At 48.8% G+C, this 26911-nt stretch overlaps 2 protein-coding genes across 4 annotated transcripts in view; both read left to right on the top strand.

Moving 5' to 3' along the window:
- Positions 1-23263, top strand: part of trpm7 (transient receptor potential cation channel, subfamily M, member 7) — a 45005-nt gene extending 21742 nt beyond the window's left edge. Inside the window, exons 24-40 of one of the 2 annotated variants that reach the window (XM_056607198.1) lie at positions 424-605; positions 897-1029; positions 1393-2156; positions 3623-3720; positions 4289-4385; positions 4698-4768; positions 6553-6599; positions 6767-6795; positions 8015-8068; positions 8520-8564; positions 8894-8959; positions 19155-19438; positions 19808-19890; positions 20082-20287; positions 21146-21197; positions 21763-21869; positions 22094-23263. In XM_056607198.1, coding sequence (XP_056463173.1) covers positions 424-605; positions 897-1029; positions 1393-2156; positions 3623-3720; positions 4289-4385; positions 4698-4768; positions 6553-6599; positions 6767-6795; positions 8015-8068; positions 8520-8564; positions 8894-8959; positions 19155-19438; positions 19808-19890; positions 20082-20287; positions 21146-21197; positions 21763-21869; positions 22094-22206 — 2431 coding nt within the window. In that variant the 3' untranslated portion in view covers positions 22207-23263. The remainder of the gene's footprint in view (positions 1-423; positions 606-896; positions 1030-1392; positions 2157-3622; positions 3721-4288; positions 4386-4697; positions 4769-6552; positions 6600-6766; positions 6796-8014; positions 8069-8519; positions 8565-8893; positions 8960-19154; positions 19439-19807; positions 19891-20081; positions 20288-21145; positions 21198-21762; positions 21870-22093) is intronic. The other variant, XM_056607196.1, reaches the window with a different exon arrangement.
- A 1022-nt stretch (positions 23264-24285) lies between these two features.
- LOC130403065 (cGMP-specific 3',5'-cyclic phosphodiesterase alpha-like) overlaps positions 24286-26911 on the top strand; it is an 8470-nt gene continuing 5844 nt past the window's right edge. Inside the window, exons 1-3 of one of the 2 annotated variants that reach the window (XR_008904056.1) lie at positions 24286-24475; positions 24555-24652; positions 24798-24874. The gene's annotated coding sequence lies outside the window, so the exon portion shown is untranslated. The remainder of the gene's footprint in view (positions 24476-24554; positions 24653-24797; positions 24875-26911) is intronic. The other variant, XM_056607207.1, reaches the window with a different exon arrangement.

The raw sequence follows: 26911 nt of genomic DNA, 5'->3' as shown, positions 1-26911 counted from the left end.
TCTATGGATTTTTACAGCTAATGGCCACTAGGGGACCTCCTAGTCTATGGATTTTACAGGGTACAGTCCACCAACTTTAACTCTATGGGCTCTATGACCGGTCCGCGCCCCCCCACCTTTAAGCGGCGGGCTCCTATGCGGCTTATATATGTAAACATCATTCAATTTAGCTGCTGCGGCTTATACTCCGGTGCGCCTTATAGTGTGGAAAATACGGTACTTGTTTAGACGATGCTTTACCCAGCATGCCCATCTATGGAAAATAACCTTTCAATCACAGTCAAATTTAGACTTAAACTTCAATTCACATAATTTTCAACGACCCACAAAACTGCTCCGTTTGATTTCCTAAAGACGAGTTGAGTTGGGCCTGTGACTAGGTGAGCCTCCCCAACACGTCTCTGTGTGTCCTCCGTCCTGCAGCAACATCTACCTGCAGGTGAAGTCCATCTCCAACCTGGTGTGGAAGTACCAGCGCTACCACTTCATCATGGCCTACCATGAGAAGCCCGTCCTGCCGCCGCCCTTCATCCTGCTCTGCCACGTCTTCTCCCTCTTCTACTGCATGTGTCGCAAGAGGAAGAAGGAGAGCACCTACGGCCCCAGTAAGACTGCCCTGCCGCCCAGGAACAGGAAGTCAGAGAGAGCACACTACGTGACGTTGCTAACGATGTGGTTACCGTGCCGCTCTGTACTGTTATTACGATGCAAGAAAGTTACCATGGTTACCATACTGTAGTTACAGTACAATGTAGTTAACATTCTGTCCTGGATCAATACAATATAGTTACAATACTGTAGTCTTAAAAAACAATATAGTTAGATGGACCCTTCTGTCCTCTGATGTTGACCTTTCTGTCTGTGACGTTGACCCTTCTGTCTGTGATGTCTCACAGAGCTGTTCCTCACCGAGGAGGACCAGAAGAAGCTGCATGACTTCGAGACGCAGTGTCTGGAGACCTACTTCCACGAGAAGGACGACGAGTTCCACTCGGGGAGCGAGGAGCGAATACGAATCACCTCGGACCGGTGAGCAGCGTCTGGGTTCTCCGTGGGACTCTGTTGGATCTTGGGGGTTTGTTAGATGTGGTCTAGAATGTGTTGCTTGTGATGTCCACAATGTTCTCCAGTGACCGGTGTTTCAACAGAGGTGGGGCTGTCCCTCTGGTTTGATTTCCCAGTGTGTTGACAGATTACATTTATATTACGGGCGTTTAGCAGACGCTTTAATCCAAAGCGATTTACAATAAGTACATTTGTCAGAAGAAAAAGAAACAACAATAAATCGATGTCGGTACAGTTAGGATTCATCGAACCAAGTACCAAGCACTAACAATTGTTAGGACTCAGGTTTTCAAAGTGCCAGCACTGACTCTGACTCTGGCCCTGCAGCGTGGAGACCATGGGCATCCAGCTAAAGGAGGTGGGCAACAAGGTGAACTTCATCAAGCGCTCGCTGCACACGCTGGACTCCCAGATCGGCCACCTCCAGGACCTGTCGGCGCTGACCGTGGACACGCTGAAGGCCCTGACCGCCCAGCGCGCCTCGGAGGCCAGCAAGGTGCATAACCAGATCAGCCGGGAGCTCAGCCTCTCCAAGAACGTGGGCCCCGGGGACGCGGGCCCCCAGTCCAAGCCCTCCGCACTGGCCAAGCGCAGCGTGGGGGCCTTCTTCGGCTCCCCTTTCGGCTCCTCCTTCCCGCAGGCCGGGGGCAATCTTGCCGACTCCCTGTTCGGCCTGGGGGCGGGGGGGGGGGGGGTGCCGGACGCTGGCCGCAGGGCGGGGCTGGGCCACGGGCCGGACCCCGGCGCCCCCCTGGGGGCCGAGCGGAGGGGCTGGATGGGGCTGGGGAACCTGGCGGGCGTTGAGGCGGGCGTGTCCGGGGGCTTCCCGCCCCGGGCCCCGGCAGCGTCCCCCCCCGAGCTGCGGCACCGGGGGAACTCCTTCACCCAGAGGCAGCTGGGCCGTCCACAGGAGCCCGGCATCTCCGACTCCTCCGCCAGCCTGCCCAACGTGCCCTCCCCGGGGGCCCGCTTCTACGTCAGCAGCACCCCCTCCCAGCCCAGTGGCTCCAGCCACCCGGAACTCACCCAGACCGGGCCCTACCGCCCCCCCCCCACCGAAAGCACCGTGGTGGAGTTCGGGGCGTTCGTCGGTAAGTACGGCCAGGGGGAGGTGGAGAGGAAGGAGGACGACTGTGTGTGTGTGTACCCTACCGTTGTCGTGGTTTCCAAGGATTCAAACTCTGGCCGAGCCGGGCGCTTGCCCACCTACTCTGAGTCGGAAGGGGGGTCCGGGGGCGGGGGGAGGGCGTGGGGCGGGGGCTTCGTGAACGAGGCGTTCTGCGACGACGACGGCCGTTCACTAAGAGCCGGCCCGTCTAGCCCGCGGGTTAGAGTGGCTGACGCCCACGTGGTCGACATGGCGACCGACGAAAACACCCCGGCGTCCTCGTACAGCGACGCTCGAGAAACGGCGTCCCCCGTGGCTCTTGCCCCTGCAAGGGAGCCCAGAAGACCCCAGAAGAAGAAGAGCAGAGAAGGGCGCGAGGCCCCCAGAAGGCACCAGAGCGTCCCTCCCGGACCGGCCCCCAGCAGCAGAGGTTTGGTTTGGAGGAGGTTCTGCCGTACGCAGGACTGTCCCTTCCTGCGTCTATCCGTCCGTCCCTCGCCCATCTGAGGCGAGCTGGTTCTGTCGGGGTCTTGGTTCTGTGCATGACGTGACTTTGAGAATGAGGGATTGGTCGGCTGTAGCTTACGGCCTTCAGTGATTGGTTGAGGATTGTGTTGAATGACAGGTGGAGGTGATGTACGTTTCCTAATGATTGAGATGAACTGTGGCCATCGTCCGCTACAACATTCACAGAATCCGTCTTTTCTGATTGCTGACGTCGCTAATTAAGTGTTCTACAGCATTCCTCCTGCTCACCGGCAGAGAGTGGCCGATGAACCCCCCTCCCACCATGGTGTTCCTCTAGAGCTGATGAACCCTCACCATGGTGGTCCTCTAGAGCTGATGAACCCCCCCATGGTGCTTCTCTAGAGCTGAGCCTCGAGCAGCAGCAACGCAGGGTCTCAAGGAGTCCCGCATGCGTCCGTTTCCTCGCCTTGCTGGCGCTCGAGGCAGATCAGCCACTCAGACGGTTGACCAGTGAGAAATGTTTTAGGTTTGGTTTGGTTCTTCCTGATTTCGTTGGGATGACGGCAATAAAATAAATAATAGGAATCGGCGTCTCCCTGGAACGCGACGTTTGTGGAGCAAATTCTGGAACAATCAACCGCTGCCCGTGAGGCGGGCAGCATGATGAGCGCCTCTACAGGGAGTAATGAGTACTGCAGCGTCCAAACGCCACAAGGACATCCTGACCCATCCCTAACCTACTGTGATTAGGACAGGGTTCAGTGTTGGACCGACACTCCATTTGGTCTGCACACGATATCTATGAGGATAATTATAGGAGTTAGAATAAGGAGAAGTTTAGATGAGTTCCATGTCAGGGTCCTGGTAGGTCTTGACTACCTTCAGGTAGTGAAGACTATGGTGGACTGTCAGGCTGGAGGAGCCTGTCCTGGGGCCCTTTGGGGCGTAACGGCCATGCTGACTCGTGTTGTACTCCTGCAGGACACAAGGACGTCGTTGAGCTTCAGTCCTCCTCCCCCAAAGACAGGCTGCCAGCGCCCAGCAGACAGCCCAGCCCGGGCGCCCGCAGCCGGCCGCAGGTGGGCCTTCACACCAGACACCACTTAGCTTCATATGATCGAAATGGCTCTTCTCATCACCTGGCCATTGTTTACCTGAAATGACTACCTCTAAGTTGAATCACTAAATATGTACTGCTAAAGTTCCTTCTATGTTCAAGACCAACCATTGACTATTTAACCAAACATCCTAGAGTTACACATAGCGAATGCCATCTCTACAACGAGGTTGTTGGCGTCTCATAACGAGGCTGTTAGTGTCTCCTAACGAGGCTGTTGGTTTCTCCTAACGAGGCTGTTGGTGTCTCCTAACTACCCTGTTGCTTTCTCCTTACGAGGCTGTTGGTGTCTCCTAACGAGCCTGTGGGTGTTTCCTAACAAGCCTGTTGGTGTCTCCTAACGAGCCTGTCTCCTAACGAGCCTGTTGGTGTCTCCTAACGAGCCTGTCTCCGAACGAGCCTGTTGGTGTCTCCTAACGAGCCTGTCTCCTAACGAGCCTGTTGGTGTCTCCTAACGAGCCTGTTGGTGTCTCCTAACGAGCCTGTTGGTGTCTCCTAACGAGCCTCTGTGGCCTCTCTCCGGGGTACAGGCTCCTTCTGAAGTCCGGCCCCACATGAGGACGGTCAACTCGTACGCTGGCTTCACGGAGTTCGACCAGGGGCCTCCGTTCCTCCACCCGGACTCCTGTAAGGCTCCCTGCTTCAGACTGGACTCATCATTTTATGTCTAATATATATGAATTGATTTCTAATAATTTATTTCTCTTGTTTAAGTATTTTTCTTGCATGTAAAATACCTCATCACACTCATTCCACTAAAGTGTGCCAAATTACTCAATTCAACCCCAAGTTAATCAGTGACATGTTCCTGATGGAGGGCACTGACACCCATCTTCCACTGGCTCAGACCAAGCCGAGCAGATGTGTAGTTGAGAGTGCTGTGCCCCTGGATGTGATCGGGTTCTGATCAGTGCTCCTGGTTCTGTGGTCCGTCTTCAGCTCTCAGTAAGACGGAGAGGAGCAGAGTTTCAGCAGAAGACATCCTCCTCTACGATGATCCTTGCGTCACGGTGAGAGGGGGGGGAAGGGGACCCTACAGGTCTAGGTCTCTATGGGGACCCTACAGGTGTAGGTCTCCATGGGGACCCTACAGGTCTAGGTCTCCATAGGGACCCTACATGTCTTGGTCTCGGTGGGGACCCTACAAGGTCTAGGTCTCACATAACCACATCTAGATATGCTCCCTCCCATGGTGTATCTGGGCGGGCCTCAGCTGGTTACTTTATGATCGTTCAGAAGTGTCACAGAGAGGGAGTGCTGTGATAGCGGTCGTCAACACGGCAGTGTTTATCATGGATCACGAGCCGAGCTGATCACGAGCCGAGCTGAACAACCCTCCCTCTCCTGTGATACTGGCCACCATACGACACTTCAACAAGCACCATTTATTGGTTTCGCAGTCATAAGCGCCAACAGATTAGGACTGGGTTGATTTCTTAATCTCTTATATGGCTCAACAAACACCAGTAGTTCTGGGACTGGACTGTTGCCAACAGCATATAAACGTGTGCCTGCCAACAGCTTATACTTTGTCATGGTCTACGACGTATCGTGTACATTTGTTGCTATGTTGTATCGGGTACATTTATCTGTTTGTGTATTTTCGTGTACGTTTATCGGTACGTTTTCATTTATTGGTAGTATGAGTATGACGCTGTGGACATTGCTTTAGTAGCGAGTGTGATGGCCATGAGTTAACAGCTTGATAATACAGCCCAGTTAAAGTGCCAGTGCTGTGATACTCTAGATCAGTGCTCATGGGAGGCCTCTGGTCCAATCATCAGTCCTGCATAGGCCGGTCACGATAATACATTCTTCTGGGCGATTAATTGCCCCAGAAATTATTGCGATAAGCGTTACTATTGCCGTTTTTCAACTAATAGAATGATAATGGCATAATAATGCAGGTACACCCTTTCGAAGATCAATAAACTTTTATTTTTAAAGAACACTGGAACTGGACGTCTGGAAGACATTTCAAATATCAAGAATAAATTAACAAAACAACCAAAAACAATAAATAAAATGGACTGTCTATTTCAACAAAAAATGCTCGAGGGGGTTATCTCGTTGTGCCCTGTAATCAGGAGTCCAAGCCCGATTTCATCCCGACATTTGTTACTTAGGCCTACTGTGCTAAATAAATATAATTGACATAAATATATATAATGTATAGAACGCCGGTCGGGAAATAAGCCCCGACTGGGCGAACAGGACACCAACGCGCAGCGGAGATGTCTTGCTTCGCCCTGAAGGGGCTTATTTTCGATAATGACCGGCGACGTTCTATATATTATCCCGCTTATTACACGGCAACTTGCCAAAACGAAAAAATAAATTCACATGGTGTGTCTTTTTTACAATTTATTCGTTAGCAGCTTTCGTAGTGTTGTTCAGCAGAGAAATCGTCCGCCAAAGACGTTGACGTTGTTTAGCAACCGAAGACGCTGGGGTTGACAAGTTACCGGACTGCTATCTATGCAAGTGAACGGAGCGTTCCACGGCATTGAGAAGACCTGTGTAATAAAGGCCTATAATATTTCTGTTTATGGCATGGATTTCTACTCGGATTAGGCCAATAAAGCAATGATTTAAAAAAAAAAGAGTAAGAATGGAAATTATTGCGGCCGGCAAAAAATTATCGTTTATTTTAATTTATCAATCAATGAATTGATTTATTGCTTATCGCGACAGGCCTAGACCTGCTGTAATGACCGCAATGCATTATACCTTAAAGCATACTACCTGGAGGTCCTGAGCATCCATTAATAAGCCCTTGTTCCCCTGTCTGCAGCTGCACCAGGAGAGTCTGCAGGTGAAGTCCGCCCAGGCCAGCAGCCTGTAAGTATCAGATCAATACTTCACACCTATTTACCATCTCTATTATAATAACTGATATTTCTATACCTTGAATGTTTGAGTAAAACATTCAGCAAATGGTGTTCGGTGGTTGGTTGTTGGTCTCAGAGTCTCAGCTGATCTTCTGTTCTGCTCTTTGTCCTCTCCAGACGGGCCGGGGGCGAGGATGTACTGAACGGTAAAGACTCTCGTCTCTCTCGTCTCCTTCGTCAGGCTTTCTCTGGTCCATCCGTCTGTCACTAGTCTGGAGGCAGCCCTCTCACTCTCCCTGGGTCACTAGTCTGTAGGCAGCCCTCTCACTCTCCCTGTGTCACTAGTCTGTAGGTCCTCTCACTCTCCCTGTGTGTCACTAGTCTGTAGGTCCTCTCACTCTCCCTGGGTCACTAGTCTGTAGGTCCTCTCACTCTCCCTGGGTCACTAGTCTGTTGGTCCTCTCACTTTCCCTGTGTGTCACTAGTCTGTAGGTCCTCTCACTCTCCCTGGGTCACTAGTCTGGAGGCAGACCTCTCACTCTCCCTGTGTCACTAGTCTGTACGTCCTCTCACTCTCCCTGTGTCACTAGTCTGTAGGTCCTCTCACTCTCCCTGTGTCATTAGTCTGTAGGCCCTCTCACTCTCCCTGTGTCACTAGTCTGTAGGTCCTCTCACTCTCCCTGTGTCACTAGTTTGTAGGTCCTCTCACTCTCCCTGTGTCACTAGTCTGTAGGCAGCCCTCTCACTCTCCCTGTGTCACTAGTCTGTAGGTCCTCTCACTCTCCCTGTGTGTCACTAGTCTGTAGGTCCTCTCACTCTCCCTGGGTCACTAGTCTGTAGGTCCTCTCACTCTCCCTGTGTCACTAGTCTGTAGGTCCTCTCACTCTCCCTGGGTCACTAGTGTGTTGGTCCTCACACTCTCCATGTTTTACTAGTCTGTAGGTCCTCTCACTCTCCATGTTTTACTAGTCTGTAGGTCCTCTCACTCTCCATGTTTTACTAGTCTGTAGGTCCTCTCACTCTCCCTGGGTCACTAGTCTGGAGGCAAACCTCTCACTCTCCCTGTGTCACTAGTCTGTACGTCCTCTCACTCTCCCTGTGTCTCTAGTCTGTAGGTCCTCACACTCTCCCTGTGTCACTAGTCTGTAGGCCCTCTCACTCTCCCTGTGTCACTAGTCTGTAGGTCCTCTCACTCTCCCTGTGTCACTAGTCTGTAGGTCCTCTCACTCTCCCTGTGTCACTAGTCTGTAGGCCCTCTCACTCTCGCTGTGTCACTAGTCTGTAGGTCCTCTCACTCTCCCTGTGTCACTAGTCTGTAGGTCCTCTCACTCTCCCTGTGTCACTAGTCTGTAGGCCCTCTCACTCTCCCTGTGTCACTAGTCTGTAGGTCCCCTCACTCTACCTGTTCCCTGCTTGTGCTTCCAGCGGCGGCTTGTCTCTACACCTCCAGACATGCCCACCTGGGCCCCAGGAAGGACTGTAAGTACCTCCAGAGCGGGCGTTGTCAGGCCCACCTCACGGTCCCACTCTGACCACATCCGAGGTCCGCCTCGCCTGACTTCCACGCACACACTTTTCCCGCTATTCACTCAGGGCCACCAGGGGGTAGTAATGCACCATATGCACCACCTTTGGCTCAACGCCATAATAATGACGATTTAGAAGTCTGCGCGTTAGTAAAGAAAATGGCATTTTCATATTTTCAAACTCTAGGTTTTGTATATTGGTCCACCGTAATTTATTTGCACTTACAGAGTCCTCTATTGGTCCACTGTTCTTAATATGAAGTTATAGGAAGCTACTGGTAGACATCGTTCAAGTGAACAACTTTATATTTAACGTCTTTCAGTCACACTGATAAGCAGGGTTGTTGTGAAAGTTAAGTAAAATGAAGTAACTAAACTGATTATTTGTGATATGGATTTTGCAGCAATCAGCTCCCCCTTCAAGCCCATGGAGAGCTACCAGTACTCAGGTGAGCCTTCGGTCGCCTGAGCTGTGATGGAGACCTCTGGGTTTATTCTAATCTTAACAAGCTGCCATCGTATAATGTTGGAGATATGAATAAAACTTCTCACATTTTCCATTTGAAATTTAAAACATCCAATAATGAATGTATCGGTTCTCATTACTTAAGTTCTTATTTTGGCACTGTGTGTTGTGCGTGTTGACCTGTGTGTTGTGCGTGTTGGCCTGCGTGTTGTGTGTGTTGACCTGTGTGTTGTGCGTGTTGACCTGTGTGTTGTGTGTGTTGGCCTGCGTGTTGTGTGTGTTGACCTGTATGTTGTGTGTGTGTCTCCACAGCCGTGGAGCGGAACAACCTGATGAGGCTGTCGCAGAGTATTCCCTTCACCCCGGTGCCCCCTAGAGGTAAGAGCTGGTACTGGGAGTGTATTCCCTTCACCCCTGTGCCCCCTAGAGGTAAGAGCTGGTACTGGGAGTGTATTCCCTTCACCCCGGTGCCCCCTAGTGGTAAGAGCCGGTACTGGGAGTGTATTCCAATCACCCCGGTGCCCCCTAGAGGAAAGGGCTGGTACTGGGAGAATATTCCCTTCACCCCGGTGCCCCTAGAGCAGGGATGGGCAACTGGCGGCCCGTGGGCCGCATGCGGCCCTCACTCAGTGCGGCCCGCATCCTCACTCAGTCAGGCCCGCACATAATAAAAATAAAAAATAAAAAATAAAGAATAATAATAATTGATCGAGTTACAGAAAACTCGGTCAAGAAAGATGAGAAGAATTCATAGAATTCGAAGGCAAACCCATGCGTCTAGTTTGCTTAGAAGCGATATCAGTCATTAAAGATATCCACTTAAGTCGCCACTACAACTACTACAACTGCTTGTTGGGTTTGAGTTCATTGAGTTGTTGCACTTAATGTTGGGCCACTGTTTTTCAGTTTTTTGACTTCATTGAATGATGATGTATCTGAGCCCTTTGCACTGAAAAAAATACTGACCATTCATGTGGCTGTTTGAGCATGGAAAACATGAAATGAATGTATGTTGGTTCAATTAACATACCGTACATAGGTTATGATTCTGGATGATTTTTTAGGTAGTGGTCATCACCAAAATGCACCACAATACAGGAAATCATATCTACCAAATTCAAAATTGTGTAGCTTCTCTCAGCTCACGTTTAGTTGAAGTTTGCAGTCATGTGGCCCTCCGTTGGTTATGATGAAAAATGTGGCCCTCTTTATCATGAAAGTTGCCCATCCCTGCCCTAGATATAAGAGCTGGTACTGGGAGAGCAGAGAATTCCCCTAATAAGGTACTTGGTGTTACTGGGAGGTACTTGGTGGCACTGGGAGCAGTAATGACCTTACTTTTTTGGGTAACGAAGTAAAGTAACGCATTACATTTAAAATATCGGTAACTACACTTACTTTACTAGACTTTAACGCACTTTCCTGCGTTACCCAAGCCGTGTTTGCCTGTGTGTAAAGTTCTGATCTGTGGTGCGTGTGTTACCGGCGCCAGATCTAGGGGAATCTGGGCAGGTACAAGGCCCACAGGCTTGTTTGCGCTGTGGGTAATACGAAGTGAGAACAACATGCACATGCGTGCTGCCTGTGTGTCTGCAGCGCCTGCTTGCCTTGGCACGTTGCCATAGCGATCGATTTGAGTGACGTAGCGAGTTGGGTCTGTCTGCGTCCTGCAAGACGGAGGCGTAACTTGTAGAAGAAGGCGTAACTTGTAGTCGGAGGAGGCGTAACTTGCACTAGGAGGCGTAACATGTAGTCGGAGGCGTAACTTGTAGTCGGAGGCGTGTCTAGTACTTTTCTAAATCGCGGAAGTGATCTGTATGTAGCAGTGGTGCGCAGGTACATAAATGACCGCAACTGGGACCTCAAATATTAGGCCTTAAATTGACTTACCGTCATGAATATCGGAAGACCCGACTTCAATGAAGATCTCGTGTGAACCGTGATTTACAACGCTTTTTGTTTGCCGCGAAAATAGAAAGATCTCGCGTGGACCACGATTTAGAAAAGAACAAGTTACGCCTCCTAGTACAAGTTACGCCTCCTACTACAAGTTACGCCTCCGTCTTGCAGGACGCAGACATATACTATTGGACGTAGCTGCTTGTGCGAAGGAGCGCAGCAGCAGGTGACACAGAAAGAGAGGCAGGGTTCATTGTAGAAGACATGCTTCCCCTGTCGACTCTTGAATCGCCCAGATTTAGAAAAATACTAGAAAAAATACCCGCGACTCGCAAGCCAGCATCCGACAGGAGGACATTTTCCCATTACATGAATGGGAAAATGTGAAAGTGTCATACCGACATGGAATCGAAGCTCAAAATAATTTTCGAGTCCTCCCTGGATCATGTGTCCACCATTGCGGACATTTGGTCTGCCAACAACAAAAGTTACTTAGGAATGACGGTGCACTGCATAGACGGCATTACTTTAAAACATGAGAAGGCTGCTCTTGCCTGCAAGAGGGTGAGAGGATGACTCACTTACGATGCCATAGCTTGCGAAATAGATCAGGTTCATTCAGCCTTTGGACCACATAAAGTAACAGCATGTTTCACCGCCGCTTAAGTGCATTTCTGTTTTAATTGTATGGGATAAAGTGACCTTTTTATATTTTTCATTGACCACTTAATTTTTGTTCTCATGTTTCCCAAAGCCGGTATTTTGAAACTTGTGTTGCTACTCATTGACCTCACTATAGCCTACTGTATCCTGTTTGTGGATTTTACAGTGAGGCATTTCTTTGTGCAGACAGGGATATCGTTCTTTCATATGGTTTTGTAGGCTATTTTGTATAGATTTATACAATAAACACTAAGTGATGATAGGGCTATGATCAGGGGTGCACATAACTGGTACGCAAGGACGCATGCGCGGCCATAACTATGGCTGTTTCCCAAAGTGAAGGCTGCAGCCTTGCTAGGACGCGTCCTTGCTAGTCGCGTCCTATGGAGATGAGACTAGAGTGCTAGCTCGAGTGCTTCCTAGCGTTTGTAACGTCGTACTTTGGGAACGACTTGGTAGTGTGGAAGCGCTTCCGCTTTTTAATACTGCGTGTCCGCTTGTAAACACATGTGCGCTTATGAATAAAACATGGCAGCAATCAAGCTGATCGATATTTATTTGACTTTTGTCTGTTATGAATGCGGTCATGTCTCCTTCGCATGGAGCCTCTTTGGGGAAGTCACAAAAGCTTTGTTGCGGTTGATCGAATCGTCTTTATTAAAAGGAAAATCCATTCAATTTTTATAAAACTAAGTGAGAACTTAATTCATGCATCACATTTACAGTACGGTTTATTACTATTATGCAGGGGGGAAAAGACAAAGAAAGAGATGATAAACAATTTATTTGGATATATTATTTAACGGATCTGATTCATTCATTCATATATGCCTACAATCTACCAGTGCTTTGAACACATAAGTATATCATATAAAATACAATTATATACGTTCATTCAAAATTACAAATGATCGGTTGTGCATTCATTTTACAACATTGGATAGTCGTATTTTCCCTTCCACCGGTAAACAAATGTTTTTGCGCCACCCTAAGGAGCACAAAAGCCTCCGTTTGCTGGGCTGACCCTAAAAAAACGATTCAACACAAACATAAATAGGTATACATAAATAATGTAATCTTGTGAGCGAGTAAATTGACATTGGTGACAGCAGTGGCGGAGCCACGTGGTGGCCAGGGGTGGCCATGGCCACCATTGGTCAAACTTCGGCCACCCCGCTGGCCACCCCTACGACCGGGCCAAAAAAAAAAAATATCGAAACGCTATTTTCGCATAGCTGTCGTTCCCTTAAGGACGCATTTTACTGCAACACAAAACGGGAGCTTCCAATGCGAGTCGAGTTTACTTCTTTGTGATTGAATTACCAGCAGCCACAGATGCAACATTGTAGCGTGTGAAAACCGCAAAATTCTGCCGTGTCCATGTATGGGCAGATTTAGAATAATTAGTTGCAAAATGTTGCAAATTCAACGTCGGTATTCTTTCTTCTCTATGCATAGCGCATCTCGTCGATTATGCTGTTTCGTGCTGCCAGCCTTTTAGTGAGATCAGAGAGTGTTGAGAAGGACAGTACCAAAATATCTTTGGTAAGATGGATATAAGAGAGACCCGCAGTGAATTCAACCCGGTCCACTTGACATCGGGTAGGTGCATGACAGGTAGGCCTACCGTAAAACGTAAATAGCCCGGGCTATTTGTTTTCTATCACTGAACTTTCGAACAAAACTGTTGCTCAGCAACGATGGGAAATAGCCTATCAAATGCATTATTTAAACCAGTATGAATATTACCGTAGGCCTACATGTTTACCAGGCAATTGAATAACGCCTGCCCTGCACACAAACACAGGCACGCACGCACACGCAGTGCGTGCCTGTGTGGTAATCGGGAGAGTTGGGAGAATTCACTGTGGCACTTTAACTTTTCGGGGGGCGCCGGGTCAACGTCGCAACCAATTCGATTTTGTCTAGAGGGGAGTAACTGAGCGCCCCCTCCCGAATATACAGCCCAGGTCTGCCTTGAACTGCGATTGGTCAGAAAGACGTAACAGCTAATGACAACATTGAACTCTCATGCAGGCTCGAACAGATTGACACACAAACACACACACACACACACACACACACACAGTTTTTCACCCACTCCGTATCCAGCTAGTTCCATGCTTAAAGCACCCAGGCTACTATGCGGCGAGCTGGGGCTCTCATGTTCCCCCCTGCGGTGTATTCCTTGTCCGCATCCCCTGCCATCCAGTTGTCATACAATTCATGCAGACTGGTTTTGAACGGCTGATTCCATGGATGTACTTTGTGTGTGCCGTGTTTTCCCGGCGATGTGGCGAAGCTGTATGGTTATGCTGTTGAGATCTTAAATAAATGCACTATATAAGTTGACTATGAACAATTATTGAAGTTTAACATTTTCTTCAGCAAATTTGACAACTGACAGATACAATATTGTAGACAGTGAAAATCGCAAAAAAAAAATGAGACACTAAAATAATGGACTTATTTTCTCTAGATGTACCCTCTAGATGGGTATGTTTAAGTTAACTCCAGGATTGGGGACTGGGACTACTAGAATAGTTAGAATAAACTAGTCGTTTTTTCCGCTGCCTGGTATGTCAGCGGTATGAAAAGGCCTAATACTATCAGGTAAAGCCGACTTTAGATGCTTAATGAAAACAATCATGTTTCTGATTTATGTGGCCACCACTATGAGAATTTTAGTCCCAGTCTGGCCACCCCTATAAAATTATTCTGGCTCTGCCACTGGGTGACAGTGGTGTTTAACACCAGCTACGTCCATGCAAAATATAGCAACGTATCATTAAGTTACAATGAGATGCGGGGCGCTCCTCTGTTTGAGCGACTCGTGATTGAAAGGCTACTTTATTGCATATTTAATTTACTTTTTCACATTTTTGTCGAGTTTAATCGTGACAATATTCTTATGACTTATGGATACTGTCAAATCTGCGTTGGAGGAATTCAAAAGCCATTCTACATCAAGTTATGGAGGTTTATTCTCTGCTGGGGTCACCACGTATCCAAATCCACCGAGACGCACTTACGCTAGAGCGGACCTTCTGGAGCTTCAACTCGCTTGCCAGACAGTTGATTTATCACCCGAACAACTGGATTTCATACCAACAACTCTGATAAAGAAGACAATACGGAGGAAAAGAGGATCGAGAGGAGGAATTAGGAACAGGATAGGAGACGAGGAAGTAAACTCGTTGCCAGGGCGGCGCGTGCAGTCGCAGCGGCCCCTCTTAGTCTTGAGATCTGTGAGATTGAGATTGAATGTTTGAGTGTGAGACGTCCTACGAACATAGTTTATGACAGGGAAACAATATTAAACATTAGGACATTGCAAGCGAGTAACATCACTGGCATTCGCTGGCATCTGGACATGCTACGCAAACACAGGATACTAACGGACACTGTGCCCGCAACTGCCCGGAGGAGGAAGCAGCAGAGACGGGGTGGACGTAAACAAAGTAACTGAACAGCTTCTTTCAGCTCCTACCCTCCAAGAAGCGCTATCGCAGCTTAAGATGCTCCACCACCAGGCTGCAGAACAGCTTCCTGCCTCAAGCTGTCAGGATGCTCAATGCACCAGCGTCCCAGATCTTCTCACTGGACTTTATTTATTATTTATTTATTCATCATTGGGACGTTTGTTTGAAATGTATGTGTACTTGATCTTGATCCGTGAGAAACGTCTTCTCGTTTTGTTGTTCAATCAACAAAATGACAATAAATTTGATTTTGATTTGAAGTTGCAAAAACGTTTGAAAAGTGGCACAGGTCTTTAGGCTTGATTATTTGCATTAACATGATGAATCTATAAAAAGCAATACGGCACAAAATATTTCTGAAAACTAATAGGGCCTATAACTTCACTTCATTTGAATGTGTACTGCTCTGCCATTTTCAAAAACCCGCCCAGTGAACGCAGAGGATTGTGGGTAGTTTTATAATAATAATAATAATAAATTCAATTTATATAGCGCCTTTCAAGGTACCCAAGGTCGCTTAACAAGAGGTGTACACAGGGGGGGGGGGGGGGCAGGTTAAAGGCCATAGGCCTCTGAGAAGAGGTGTGCCTTCAGGAGCTTTTTGAATGACTCCACTGAAGTGGCACAGCGGATGTGGAGGGGGAGCAGATTCCACAGAGTGGGGGCAGAGGCGCAGAAGGCCCTGTCCCCAAAGGTCTTCAGTCTGGTGCGGGGGGTTTCCAGCTGGTCCTTAGCAGAGGACCTGAGGGACCGCAGGGGGGTGTTGGGATGGAGGAGGTCAGAGAGGTAACGGGGGGCCAGAGCATGCAGGGACTTGTAGGTGAGTAGGAGGATTTTAAACTTGATCCGGGACTTAACAGGTAACCAGTGGAGTTGCATCAGGATGGGGGTGATGTGCTGCCAGGGCTTAGTGCCAGTTAAAACCCTGGCAGCTGAGTTCTGAACATATTGCAGTCGGTCCAAGGTTTTGGAGGGGAGACCTGTGAGGATGGAATTACAATAGTCCAGACGGGTGGAGATGAAGCAGTGGATGAGTGTTTCAGTGACTGAGTCTGAGAGTGAGGGTCGGAGTCTTGCGATGTTTCTCAGATGGAAGAATGCAGATTTTGTGGTGTTGTTGATATGAGGCTGAAATGACAGGGTGGGGTCAAGGATGACACCCAGGTTGCGGACTACGGGGGATGGGGTGATAGGGCAGCCATCCACTTCCAGCAGAAGATCCCCAACCTTCCTGAGCAGTGACTTGGGGGCCACGACCAGGAGCTCCGTTTTATTGCTGTTCAATTTTAGTAAAAATCATCCAGATTTTTAGGTCTTGCAGACAGTTGATTAGTGGGGCCGGTGGAAACTGAGTTGAGGGTTTGGTGCTAATGTATAGTTGGGTATCATCAGCGTAGCAGTGGAAACTGAGACCATGATGACGGATGATTTGACCAAGGGGGAGCATGTAAATGGTGAATAATAAAGGGCCGAGCACCGATCCCTGGGGAACACCATGGTTGACTGGTGCCGTGGTGGAGGTGGCATCGTCCAAGGTGACGTATTGTTGGCGGTTGGCGAGGTAGGACTGAAACCAGGAGAGGGCTGAGCCACTGAGACCAATGAGCTCCGCAAGACGGGTGAGGAGGATGGAATGGGATACTGTGTCAAAGGCTGCTGAGAGATCGAGGAGGATAAGAATGGAGATGAGGCCATTGTCGGCGGCAGTGAGGAGGTCGTTAGTGATTTTAATGAGGGCAGTTTCGGTGCTATGGTGAATTCTGAAGCCAGACTAAAGGGGTTCAAAGAGCTCATGGAAGGTGGGCATGGGGTCCAGCTTGCAGGAGGAGGACTTAGCTCGGGACACTAAGTCGTGCACTTGGTTAGCGTCCAGTGTTGCAAAGGCGGAGAGACCGCACTGCAGGGTGTCGGCACCAAGATGAAGGTCAGTGTGAGACGGTGACAGAGAGTGTTGGAGGAGGTGGTTGTGAATGGTCTCCACTTTGTTGTGGAAGAACTCCAGGAACCGGGAGCACAGGTCCAGTGCGTCAGAGGGTTGGGGAGCGTCAGGGGGGCGCAAGAGACGGTTGATGGTTGAGAAAAGTTTTTTGGGGTGGTTTTGTTGGTTATTGATAAGCTTGGAGTAGTAGAGTATCCTTGCCTTAGAGAGGGCCTCCTTGTATTCCCTGACATGGTCTTTGTAAGCCTCCTGGTGTACAGTGAGGCCAGATGTTCGATAACGCCTCTCAAGCTGGCGGCCAGCTGCCTTCATGAGGCGAAGCTCAGGAGTAAACCAGGGGGCGGGGCGAGAGAGGGAGACCTGCCGGGTTATGGGAGGGGCAACAGAGTCCAGGCTGAGGGAGAGAGCTGTTTAGGCTCGTCTAGGATGCAGCGATGCATCCTTGAAAAATCTCGGAATTCTCAAAAACAAAGGACGCAAAAATGGCGCGGCTTTCGAGTGTCCTCAACATTGGAACAGTGCTTGTCAGCGTTCTATGACGTAGCGTCCTTAAAAGGGCGGCCGTTGAGCATGCTTCCTTGACATTGGGAAACAGCCTGGGGATGCGTAACGTCACTTGTGTCACTACAGCTCTTTTGCATAACTTACGGGAGATCGAAAAAAAAAACGAAACAACAAAATACATTGAGCAGCTACTTGTGCGTACGCCACCTGCAAAGAAAAGGCAAATGGAGCCGAAGCAGAAGAAAATGGCCCCAAGATGTGCCGTGGCTCGAAACGAATGATAAGCGTAATGAAATGTGCGCTGTGTCCGCGCACACACTGGAGAACTGCGCAAAATCAGCTGATCGCAATGTTCCTTTTGTCAGATAATCAAACGCTCCGTGGTCGAGCTGCTGTAGTTTGATAAAAAAAAAAAGGTGACGCAAAAAACCTCTGAAACTGGCTACGTTTCATAAGATCCGATGTTACGTGTGGAGCTATGTCTGGGGTGCGTACCAAACACCATCTCCTGGTACTCAGCTGAGTAACTCTATCAAGAAGTTATGTGCACCCCTGGCTATGATGTTTGTCCATGTATCTACAGTAAATTAAGAAACGGGAAAGTAAAGTAATAAGTAGTGAAATTACTTTTCAAATGCAGTAACTAGTAAATTAATCTCATTACAATTTACAGAAGTAACTAGTAATAAGTAAACAACACTGACTTGGAGGCAGGGGCGTCAGCCCACCCACTACCATACCGGGGCACAATCTGGCACCAAATTCCAATGCGAACGCGCGAAGCGCGCGAGCAAAAAATTTTTTGGCATACACATTTGTTAGACATAGACATTTGTTAGACATTCTATGCTTCCAGAGGATAAAAATGTAACGCTTACTGTTTACTTCACTTCACGCCGGCCGGAGTGAATGGTCGCTGACGCTGTGCTGGACAGGTTCAAAAAGTCGATATCAAGGAGAATGATTCTCTCCTCAGTGTGTGCATTCGTCACGTACATTTCATTGCAGCGGCCGGCCAATGAGGGGGGCACCATGCATTCTATTGACGTAATTCAAATAGTAAATTTCTTCAGGGTGTCAAATTTTGTACAATCAATGTTTTGTGTCTTTACTAGGAGGACTAGTAGTACCGTGTTTCTTAAAGATAGCCTAAGATATGACGAACTCCTGGCTCTGTGTTACAGGCAACTCTCTACAGGCTGCAACATGCTCCGAGTGGCCGCAAGTGGATTCTAATTACTCTGTCCATATGTCGGACTTAAATTCTTACGAAAGTGGTAGTCTATGGGCCTATTTTAAGAAAAAAAAATGCAAGCATGCATTCTGTAGATTGCCAGATGAGTCAGACTTAAATAAAAAAAAATTAAAGGTATAAATAAATAAATAAATTAAAAAATCAGTGCCCCAGGCATACCCAGGCACCGCAGATCCACAACGGGGCACGTGCCCCGGTGAAAAGGGTCTGCCGACGCCGATGCTTGGAGGTACTGCGGTACTAGAACCAGCACCTTGTCATCTGGGTGTTGCTGTAGTTAGACGCCTGCCTCTTTTATCTTAGTGTGGTTGTGACCCGGATGTGGGATGGTGTCCCGGGGTGATGCGCTGAATAACACAGAGGTTCAGGAAGGGCGGGGAGGGGCAGGAGAACAATCTGTAGAACCACAGTGAGTCGAACCCTGTAGTAACAGGTTCAGTGACTGGTTCACAGACACACCCTTATCCAACCAGGCAGACCAGTCCTGAAGAACTTCCTGCTAACTCATCTTATCGCTAACCTTCCTGCTCTGGGTTACCCCCCGGTGACTAATTGTTATCTTACAAGGGAAGGAATCAATAGTATTCTTTCACTTTTGATAACTTTTCTTTTTATCTTTATTTCCAAGTACAGAATGATACATCAAACATTAGCTTTGTTTTTTTTTTCATCTCTTTACATGAATAAATCTTGAAATAGCCAATATATGAAAGGTTGCTGATACCGGCCCTCTGCAGTGTGTCCCCTCAGGGTCAGGGTTAGGGTTAGCTAACCCTGACCCTGAGCCATCAGGGTCGTGGTGGTCCTGACAGCAGCGGTGTGTGTCCCCAGGGGAGCCGGTGACGGTGTACCGGCTGGAGGAGAGCTCCCCCAACACCATCAACAACAGCATGTCCTCCTGGGCGCAGCGCGGCCTCTGTGCCAAGATTGAGTTCCTGAGCAAGGAGGAGATGGGCGGCGGCCTGCGGAGGGCACTCAAGGTGCTGTGCACCTGGTCCGAATACGACCTCCTCAAGCCCGGACACCTGTACATCGTCAAGTCCTTCCTGCCCGAGGTGGTGCAGACCTGGCAGAGCATCTACAAGGAGGAGACGGTGCTGCACCTCTGTCTCAGGGTAGGACACTCTCTCATTTCTCTCTCTCACGCAATCTCTATCTCGCAATATCTCTTTCTCTCTCTCGCAATCTCTCTCTCGCAATCTCTCTCTCCCGCAATCTCACTCACTCAGTCACACTTCATAAACCAAACTTCATGTACCTGCAGCCAACGTTTTCAAGCAGCCCACTGGGTCACATTGTTACCGTGCAGTTCTAGAGACGTAGCTTTGAATCCCAGTTCCTGTCCTGTATGTATTTGCATCCCCTCCACTGGTTCCCATTCAGGGACCCATTGGCAGCCCTGCATCATAAAGGAGCCATCATAGGATCAGGTGGACATGTTAATCCTGCATGGCGTGCTGACCCTTATCTTTCTTCCGCTGCAGGAGATCCAGCAGCAGCGAGCCGCTCAGAAGCTGACATTTGCCTTTAACCAAATCAGGCCGAAGACCATCCCGTACTCTCCCAGGTAGGGCCTCACTGGGCGCCTCACGCAGCTCAGGAGCTGACATGGTTCACACTGAGGCCTTCTCGCTGCCTGGGCCCTCATGTTATGAAGAGGCTGGGTGGTTGGACTACAACATATTTGATGTATTATATTTATTATTATTGGGATAAGCCACAGAAATGTCCCTCATGTCCCCCTCCCTCCCACCTCAGGTTCCTGGAGGTGTTCCTGCTCTACTGCCACTCTGCGGGCCAGTGGTTCGCCATCGAGGAGTGCATCACCGGCGAGTTCCGCAAGTTCAACAACAACAACGGAGACGAGATCGTCCCCACCAATCTGCTGGAGGAGACCATGCTGGCCTTCAGCCACTGGACCTACGAGTACACCCGCGGAGACCTGCTGGTCCTGGACCTGCAAGGTAACCCTAACCCTAACCCCCCCCCAACCCACACACCTGTCCGCCGCCAAAGACCAATGGAGTTGGCGCCACACATTGGCTGGAGAGAGGAGCTAGAAAGCTGCGTGTTGCCAAGCGCCTCATCGCATATTTAGAAGTCTAATTAAGGGTTGACAACAGAACCCGTAGTTGGAATGTTATTGACGTCTCCACAGACAAGTTGATGCAATCTCCAGCCTTTGTCTCGGTCAGGGGGAATCTGCAGAATGCCCACTTCTTGTTCCTGTAGGAACTCGCTCATGCATGGCTCATCTGGGCGTCAATCGCTCTGGATAATTTTTTCTGCTAAATATAAATGGATCCTAAATCAGCTGACCCCAGTGACCGCAGTGGGATGCAAAACCTGATGAGATGCTCATCCTAAACCCGCAGCTCCTTAACCAGCGCCCCGGTTCTCTGTCGGCCCCTTAACCCCCGGTTCTCTGTCGGCCCCTTAACCTCCGGTTCTCTGTCGCCCCCTTAACCTCCGGGTCTCTGTCAACCCCTTAACCTCCGGTTCTCGGTCGGCCCCTTAACCTCCGGTTCTCTGTCGGCCCCTTAACCTCCGGGTCTCTGTCAACCCCTTAACCTCCGGTTCTCGGTCGGCCCCTTAACCTCCGGTTCTCTGTCGGCCCCTTAACCTCCGGTTCTCTGTCAACCCCTTAACCTCCGGTTCTCTGTCGGCCCCTTAACCTCCGGGTCTCTGTCAACCCCTTAACCTCCGGTTCTCTGTCGGCCCCTTAACCTCCGGTTCTCTGTCGACCCCTTAACCTCCGGGTCTCTGTCGTCACCTTAACCTCCGGGTCTCCTCAGCACCTTAACCTCCTGTTCTGTCTGCAGGTGTCGGGGAGATCCTGACGGATCCGTCTGTGATCAAGAGTGGGGAGAAGGGGTAGGTGTCCCACCCTGCACACTTCTCCCAGCCTCAGCACCCAGCCTCAGCACCCAGCCACAGCACCCAGCACCCAGCCACAGCACCCAGCACCCAGCCACAGCACCCAGCCTCAGCACCCAGCACCCAGCCACAGCACCCAGCCACAGCACCCAGCCACAGCACCCAGCCACAGCACCCAGCCACAGCACCCAGCCACAGCACCCAGCCACAGCACCCAGCCACAGCACCCAGCCACAGCACCCAGCCACAGCACCCAGCCACAGCACCCAGCCACAGCACCCAGCCACAGCACCCAGCCACAGCACCCAGCACCCAGCCACAGCACCCAGCCACAGCACCCAGCCACAGCACCCAGCCACAGCACCCAGCCACAGCACCCAGCCACAGCACCCAGCCACAGCACCCAGCCACAGCACCCAGCCACAGCACCCAGCCACAGCACCCAGCCACAGCACCCAGCCACAGCACCCAGCCACAGCACCCAGCCACAGCACCCAGCCACAGCCCCCTGCAGAGCAGAGACAGGCCTTCTCTGGATCCTAACGTGTTTCTGTGTCTCCAGGTCTTATGATATGATCTTCGGCCCGGCCAACCTGGGGGACGATGCCATCAGGAACTTCCGGGCCAAACACCACTGCAACTCCTGCTGCCGCAAGCTCAAACTTCCTGGTAACCCCGGCTCTGAGCCGCTTATTGAGCCGCTTATTAGGCTGCTTATTATCCTGCTTAGTAAGCTTTTTATTAAGCCATTTATCTCATCCATCACGTTGCCAATTGGTAGGGGTGTAGTTTTATTAAAGGGGTGTGGTTTTATTAAAGTGGTGTCGTTTTATTAAAGGGTTGTAGTTTTGTTGAAGGGTGTAGTTTTATTAAAGTTTTTTTCTTTTCTCCAGACTTAAAGCGGAATGACTACACTCCCGACAAGGTGACCTTCCCCCAGGAGGACTCAAGCGACCCGGGGGGCGGGCCTAAGGACTCCCGCCAATCAATCAAACTCATTCTGTGATTAGTCCAGAGGGAGGTTGCCCTGAGTGACGGTAGAGAGATTAACTGGATGTCGTGGCTTTGCTTCCTCTAAGAGACGAACGCATGCAGAAGCTGTATTCTGGTAGACCTGTTAAAATGTTCAGACACTTAACGACCACGAACATTTGAAGAAGAACAACAACAAACTATGTAAATGGGGAAGGGAGAGGTTTTTAAGATATTTTTTACACATTTTTATGTTTTGACTATATATATATATATAAATGAAATTGCTTTTGTGTCAAAATATATATCTATATGTATGTATATATTTCTATACATCTATATATAGATATATCTATATATAAATATGTAGATGTATAGACATAAATGAAATAGCTTTGTGTCACTGCAGAGGGTCAAGTATTTATTCCGAATCATTGTTGTTTCAAAGCCACAAACGGGAGGAGGTGTTTGTGAGTCTGTTACCGCCCTGCCGCCACCAGGCCTTCTGCAGAACACCTCCATCTCGAGGAACACAGATCATAGCTTAATGCAAAGATTTCATTTTAATTTGAACAATCGTGTAAAATATGGGCAGATTGCAATGCAACTTTTACAGTTCCATGTAATGTATTTAATTTTATTTTGTTGTACTCTTGATGTGTCCACCAAAAATGTGTGATCGTTTTTATTGTTTAAAAGGTACTATTGCTTTATCTTGGTCATCAACTATTGTATGAGCCAATTGGAATCGAGTGTATCTTATAGATACTGTTATTGACATGAAGGGAGCAGATGAAATATTTTATGCAGGGGCAATATGAAACATGGGTGTAACTGTATGTTTTGTACTGTATCATTGAACTATTAAAACACATGAAAGTGCTTTCAGTAAGGAAACGTTTATCATGTAGCCTTCAGCGATGATTCAGCTTGCTGGACCCTAATGGGAATCTGCTGCCTCCGCTGCCCCCGCAGCCGCTTACTGGAAGTCCTGCACTGTTTACTTTAATAACTGGTTTCACGATAGCTGCTGGATATTTTCCAATGCGGATTGTTCCATTTCCTCCTCGCTTTGCCTATTCCTCCACATTAGGTGCAGGCTCTTTGTTGAGTGTTTGAACTGTTGGTCAGCTATTAACCTAACTGGTAGGCCTACCGCTTGGACCCAGAGCAGGCAGGCCTACCCCCTACCTTCTGGGACCCGGAGCAGGCAGGCCTACCCCCTACCTTCTGGGGCCCAGAGCAGACCTACCCGCTACCTTCTGGGACCCAGAGCAGCCCTACCCCCTACCTTCTGGGACCCAGAGCAGGCCTTCCCCCTACCTTCTGGGACCAAGAGCAGGCCTACCCGCTACCTTCTGGGACCAAGAGCAGGCCTACCCGCTACCTTCTGTGGCCCAGAGCAGGCCCACCCCCTACCTTCTGGGGCCAGAGCAGGCCCACCCCCTACCTTCTGTGGCCCAGAGCAGGCCTACCCGCTACCTTCTGGGGCCAAGAGCAGGCCTCCCGCTGTCCACAGCGCCGTAGGCCTGCCACTAGGGGGGGACGGCCAGCGGGTGCAGGATCACTTTCCCAGTGGTTGTTTGTTTAATGTCTGCACACTTTGAACAGGGAAGATAAGACTGGGAGGGCTGACCAGCAGACAGGAACAGAGCGGGACTGTTCCAGCAGGACGCAGTGGAGGGACCAGTAGGACGTAGTGGATGGACCAGAAGAACCCAGTGTAGGGACCAGTAGTGCGCAGTGACAGGACCAGTAGGGTGCTGTGTAGGGACCAGAAGGGTGTTGTGTAGGGACTATTGGGGACTGGAACAGGACAGGGACTGTCGTCGTAATTCCTATTTGTGGGTGTAATCTAATCTGAAACACGTTGCTGTGTGTTTTGTCCACTGCATCGCAACACCACCACATTGTGATCAGTTGACATTATAAAGACATCAATAAGCTAATATCAATATGGTTGTGCAAACAGGCAGTCTGGCATGCCCTCTCCCATCTCTCCGTGCACACGTTTTATTTTGAAGCAGGCTTCGTTCTGACCTGTTGTTCAACATCTCATAGATAATGAGCGGACTGCGCCCTGCTCTCAGGAGCCAAAACACACAAAGAGCAGAATCCGGACCTGCGGGTTTGACCTCCCCGTTGGGTGCGGCTTCAGGTTCCTATAAAGACAGTGACTCAGCGCTTTGAGTCCGGAAATCAGTGAGGAAAAAATTAGCAGAAGAGACGCTTTGCAGAGTCGACCCTCTGCAACAACCCAACCACCAGAGCAGCATGGCGATGAAGGTTCACGTTGAATACTGGTGAGTAACGTTCACAGTGCGACTCGTTGAATCCGTTTCACAGAGAACAGTCTTTATTAACAGTTCTGATCTTTTCCAGCGGAGGATGAGGCTTCAGAAGCCGCTTCACGCGGCTAGAAGCGGCCATCAAGAAGGCCATCCCCGACGCGGAGGTGACGGGGTCCGTGGGTCGTGCCCGTAAGTCCGCTGACTTTACGCACAACAGCTCTTGTTTTGGACACTTTACTTTCGGATGGGACTAGAACTGCGCATGTGTTCTTTACGGCCTATAAACCCACAAACTTCTAAATAATTTTTATCTATTTTGTTTTCTCCATTTCAGAGAGTTTTGAGGTGACAGTTAACGGACAACTGGTGCACTCCAAACTGCAGACCGGGAGTTTCCCTGACGATACCAAGGTAAGAGAACCGTCCTGTTGGCACCGCGCACCTCGCTCCGCGCAGAAACAAAAGCATCACATTAGCACACCTCAACCTTAACGGCCTCCAAGTCTGTTTTACCCCAGCTGACCCCTAACTGAGTAGGTAGGGCTACGAGGAGCGCACCAAGCACGAGTCGCTCTCGACACGGCCCTACGAGCAGACTCTACTTCAGAAGGTTAAACCAGTCCATCCCTGATCAGACAGCCCAGTTCAGGCGTAGGCTTCCATACACTATAAGCTGAGCAGGGACTGCGCGGAAAATTATGCAAAACGAGCAATAGTGTCTCTCTGCCTGACAGGTCTTTGTATTGCCTCTGCTCAAACCTCCCTGAGGAAGTGAGTCTACTCTTAAGATGTTATTAACTTAGTCCTGGTCTACTCTTAAAAGTTATTAACTTAGACCTGGTCTACTCTTAGATGTTATTAACTTACTCTTTGATATGAAAATTTTGGCACCTTTTTCATATTTTAGGCTTCCTTTTTCCTAAGTGTGTAAAACCTTTACGTTGAGGTAAAAACTATCATGTTCTCACGTGTTTATGTTCTGGAAGGGAAATGTACATTTTAAGACAATCCTTGTCCAAACTTGTCTTAAACTTGTCAGAAGATATCTTGCAATGATTCATTAATGTAACTAATAACTGGCCAACTGCACAAGTAGCCCTTCACGCAAGGGCATCAGTTTGTTTTTAGAAGTGGTGGGGACAATAACCATAAGCTTGAGTGTGGTTTGAAAAGTGCTGGGTACTAGGGTTGCCGCGGTATACGGTATTACCGGTAACACCGAGTTATTATTATTTATTTTTTCCAGTAATAAAAAAAAATATCTGTCAAAGTTAATAATATAATTAAGAAAATATAAATTTGTAAAATAGGCCATAGTTCTGGGGCCGTATTCACAAAGCATTTTATCTTACCGCTAGGAGTGCTCCTAACTGTTTTTTCTTAAAAGTTATTCACAAAGCCGCTGAGACCTACTCTTACTAAGGATAAATCACAAAGAGTGAACTAAGAGTGACGCGCCGTTGCTATGGATTACGTAAATTCTCGTGCACGAGTTTAGAAGCGGTCAGTTAGGTGATTGGTTGTTCAGACGAGCCCACTGAATCACCGAAAAACAAGGAAATAGCCTAGGCTAGAAATGAATTCCTATTAAGTAGTTATAGTGCAGTTAGCAGAATACACACATGATGACAATTTTGTGCAGACCACGATAATGACGTTGTAGCCTTCACGTTCAAGAGAGAGAGAAAGCAAACAATAAAAATACGTAAAATCTAAAAGAAAATAAATGTTACGAACTACCCAAGTGTTGACTGATTTGTGCCAAGGTGTTTACCTAAAATGTGTTTTCAAAGTGATCCCTAAATGCCTGTCCACTCGGTTCCACACGGCCAAATTCCTTGTAATGTTGATCGCCATCATCATCATCATCATCATCATCATCATCGTCTGGCTGTGGAATGTTCCTCCGCTTGCAGAGGTTGTGTAGAATGGCACATACAGTGATTACTGTGCTTGCCCTCTCTGGGGTGAGGCATATTTCGCCGTGGAGGACATGAAACCGACGTTTCATCTGCCCAATTCCTCTCTCCACAACATTTCGTGTATGTTTGTGTGCTCGCAAAGAGCCAATACGATGTGTTTTACGCATAGGACTATACGTAATCTGCGTAATCACTTACATGTTACACTTTAACTGTGCTCCCGGTTGTGGATTGAGGTAGGGTGTCTAGAGCCACGTCTTGCATGGATAGTCACTGTCAGCCAGCAAGTGACACCCAACTGGTACATCTCAAAAAGCTGCCTCAGACCGCTCACCATTAAAATGCGTGAATCATGGGTAGCTGAAGATCCAGGCCACTTTGCAACAACATCCAGTAGGCTATGTTAAAATTTGCATCAAAAACAACCTGCGTGTTGATGGAATGCACTTTCTTCCTATTGACGAACACGTCCTCGTCTTTTGATGGCGCAATTATTTATATTTTTTATAAGTTATATATTCTTTTT

This window comes from Gadus chalcogrammus, chromosome 14 (assembly GCF_026213295.1).
Source record: "Gadus chalcogrammus isolate NIFS_2021 chromosome 14, NIFS_Gcha_1.0, whole genome shotgun sequence".
Classification (NCBI taxonomy): Eukaryota; Metazoa; Chordata; class Actinopteri; order Gadiformes; family Gadidae; genus Gadus; species Gadus chalcogrammus.
Note: the sequence above shows the minus strand (reverse complement) of the source record. Positions and strands in the feature narration are given on the sequence as shown.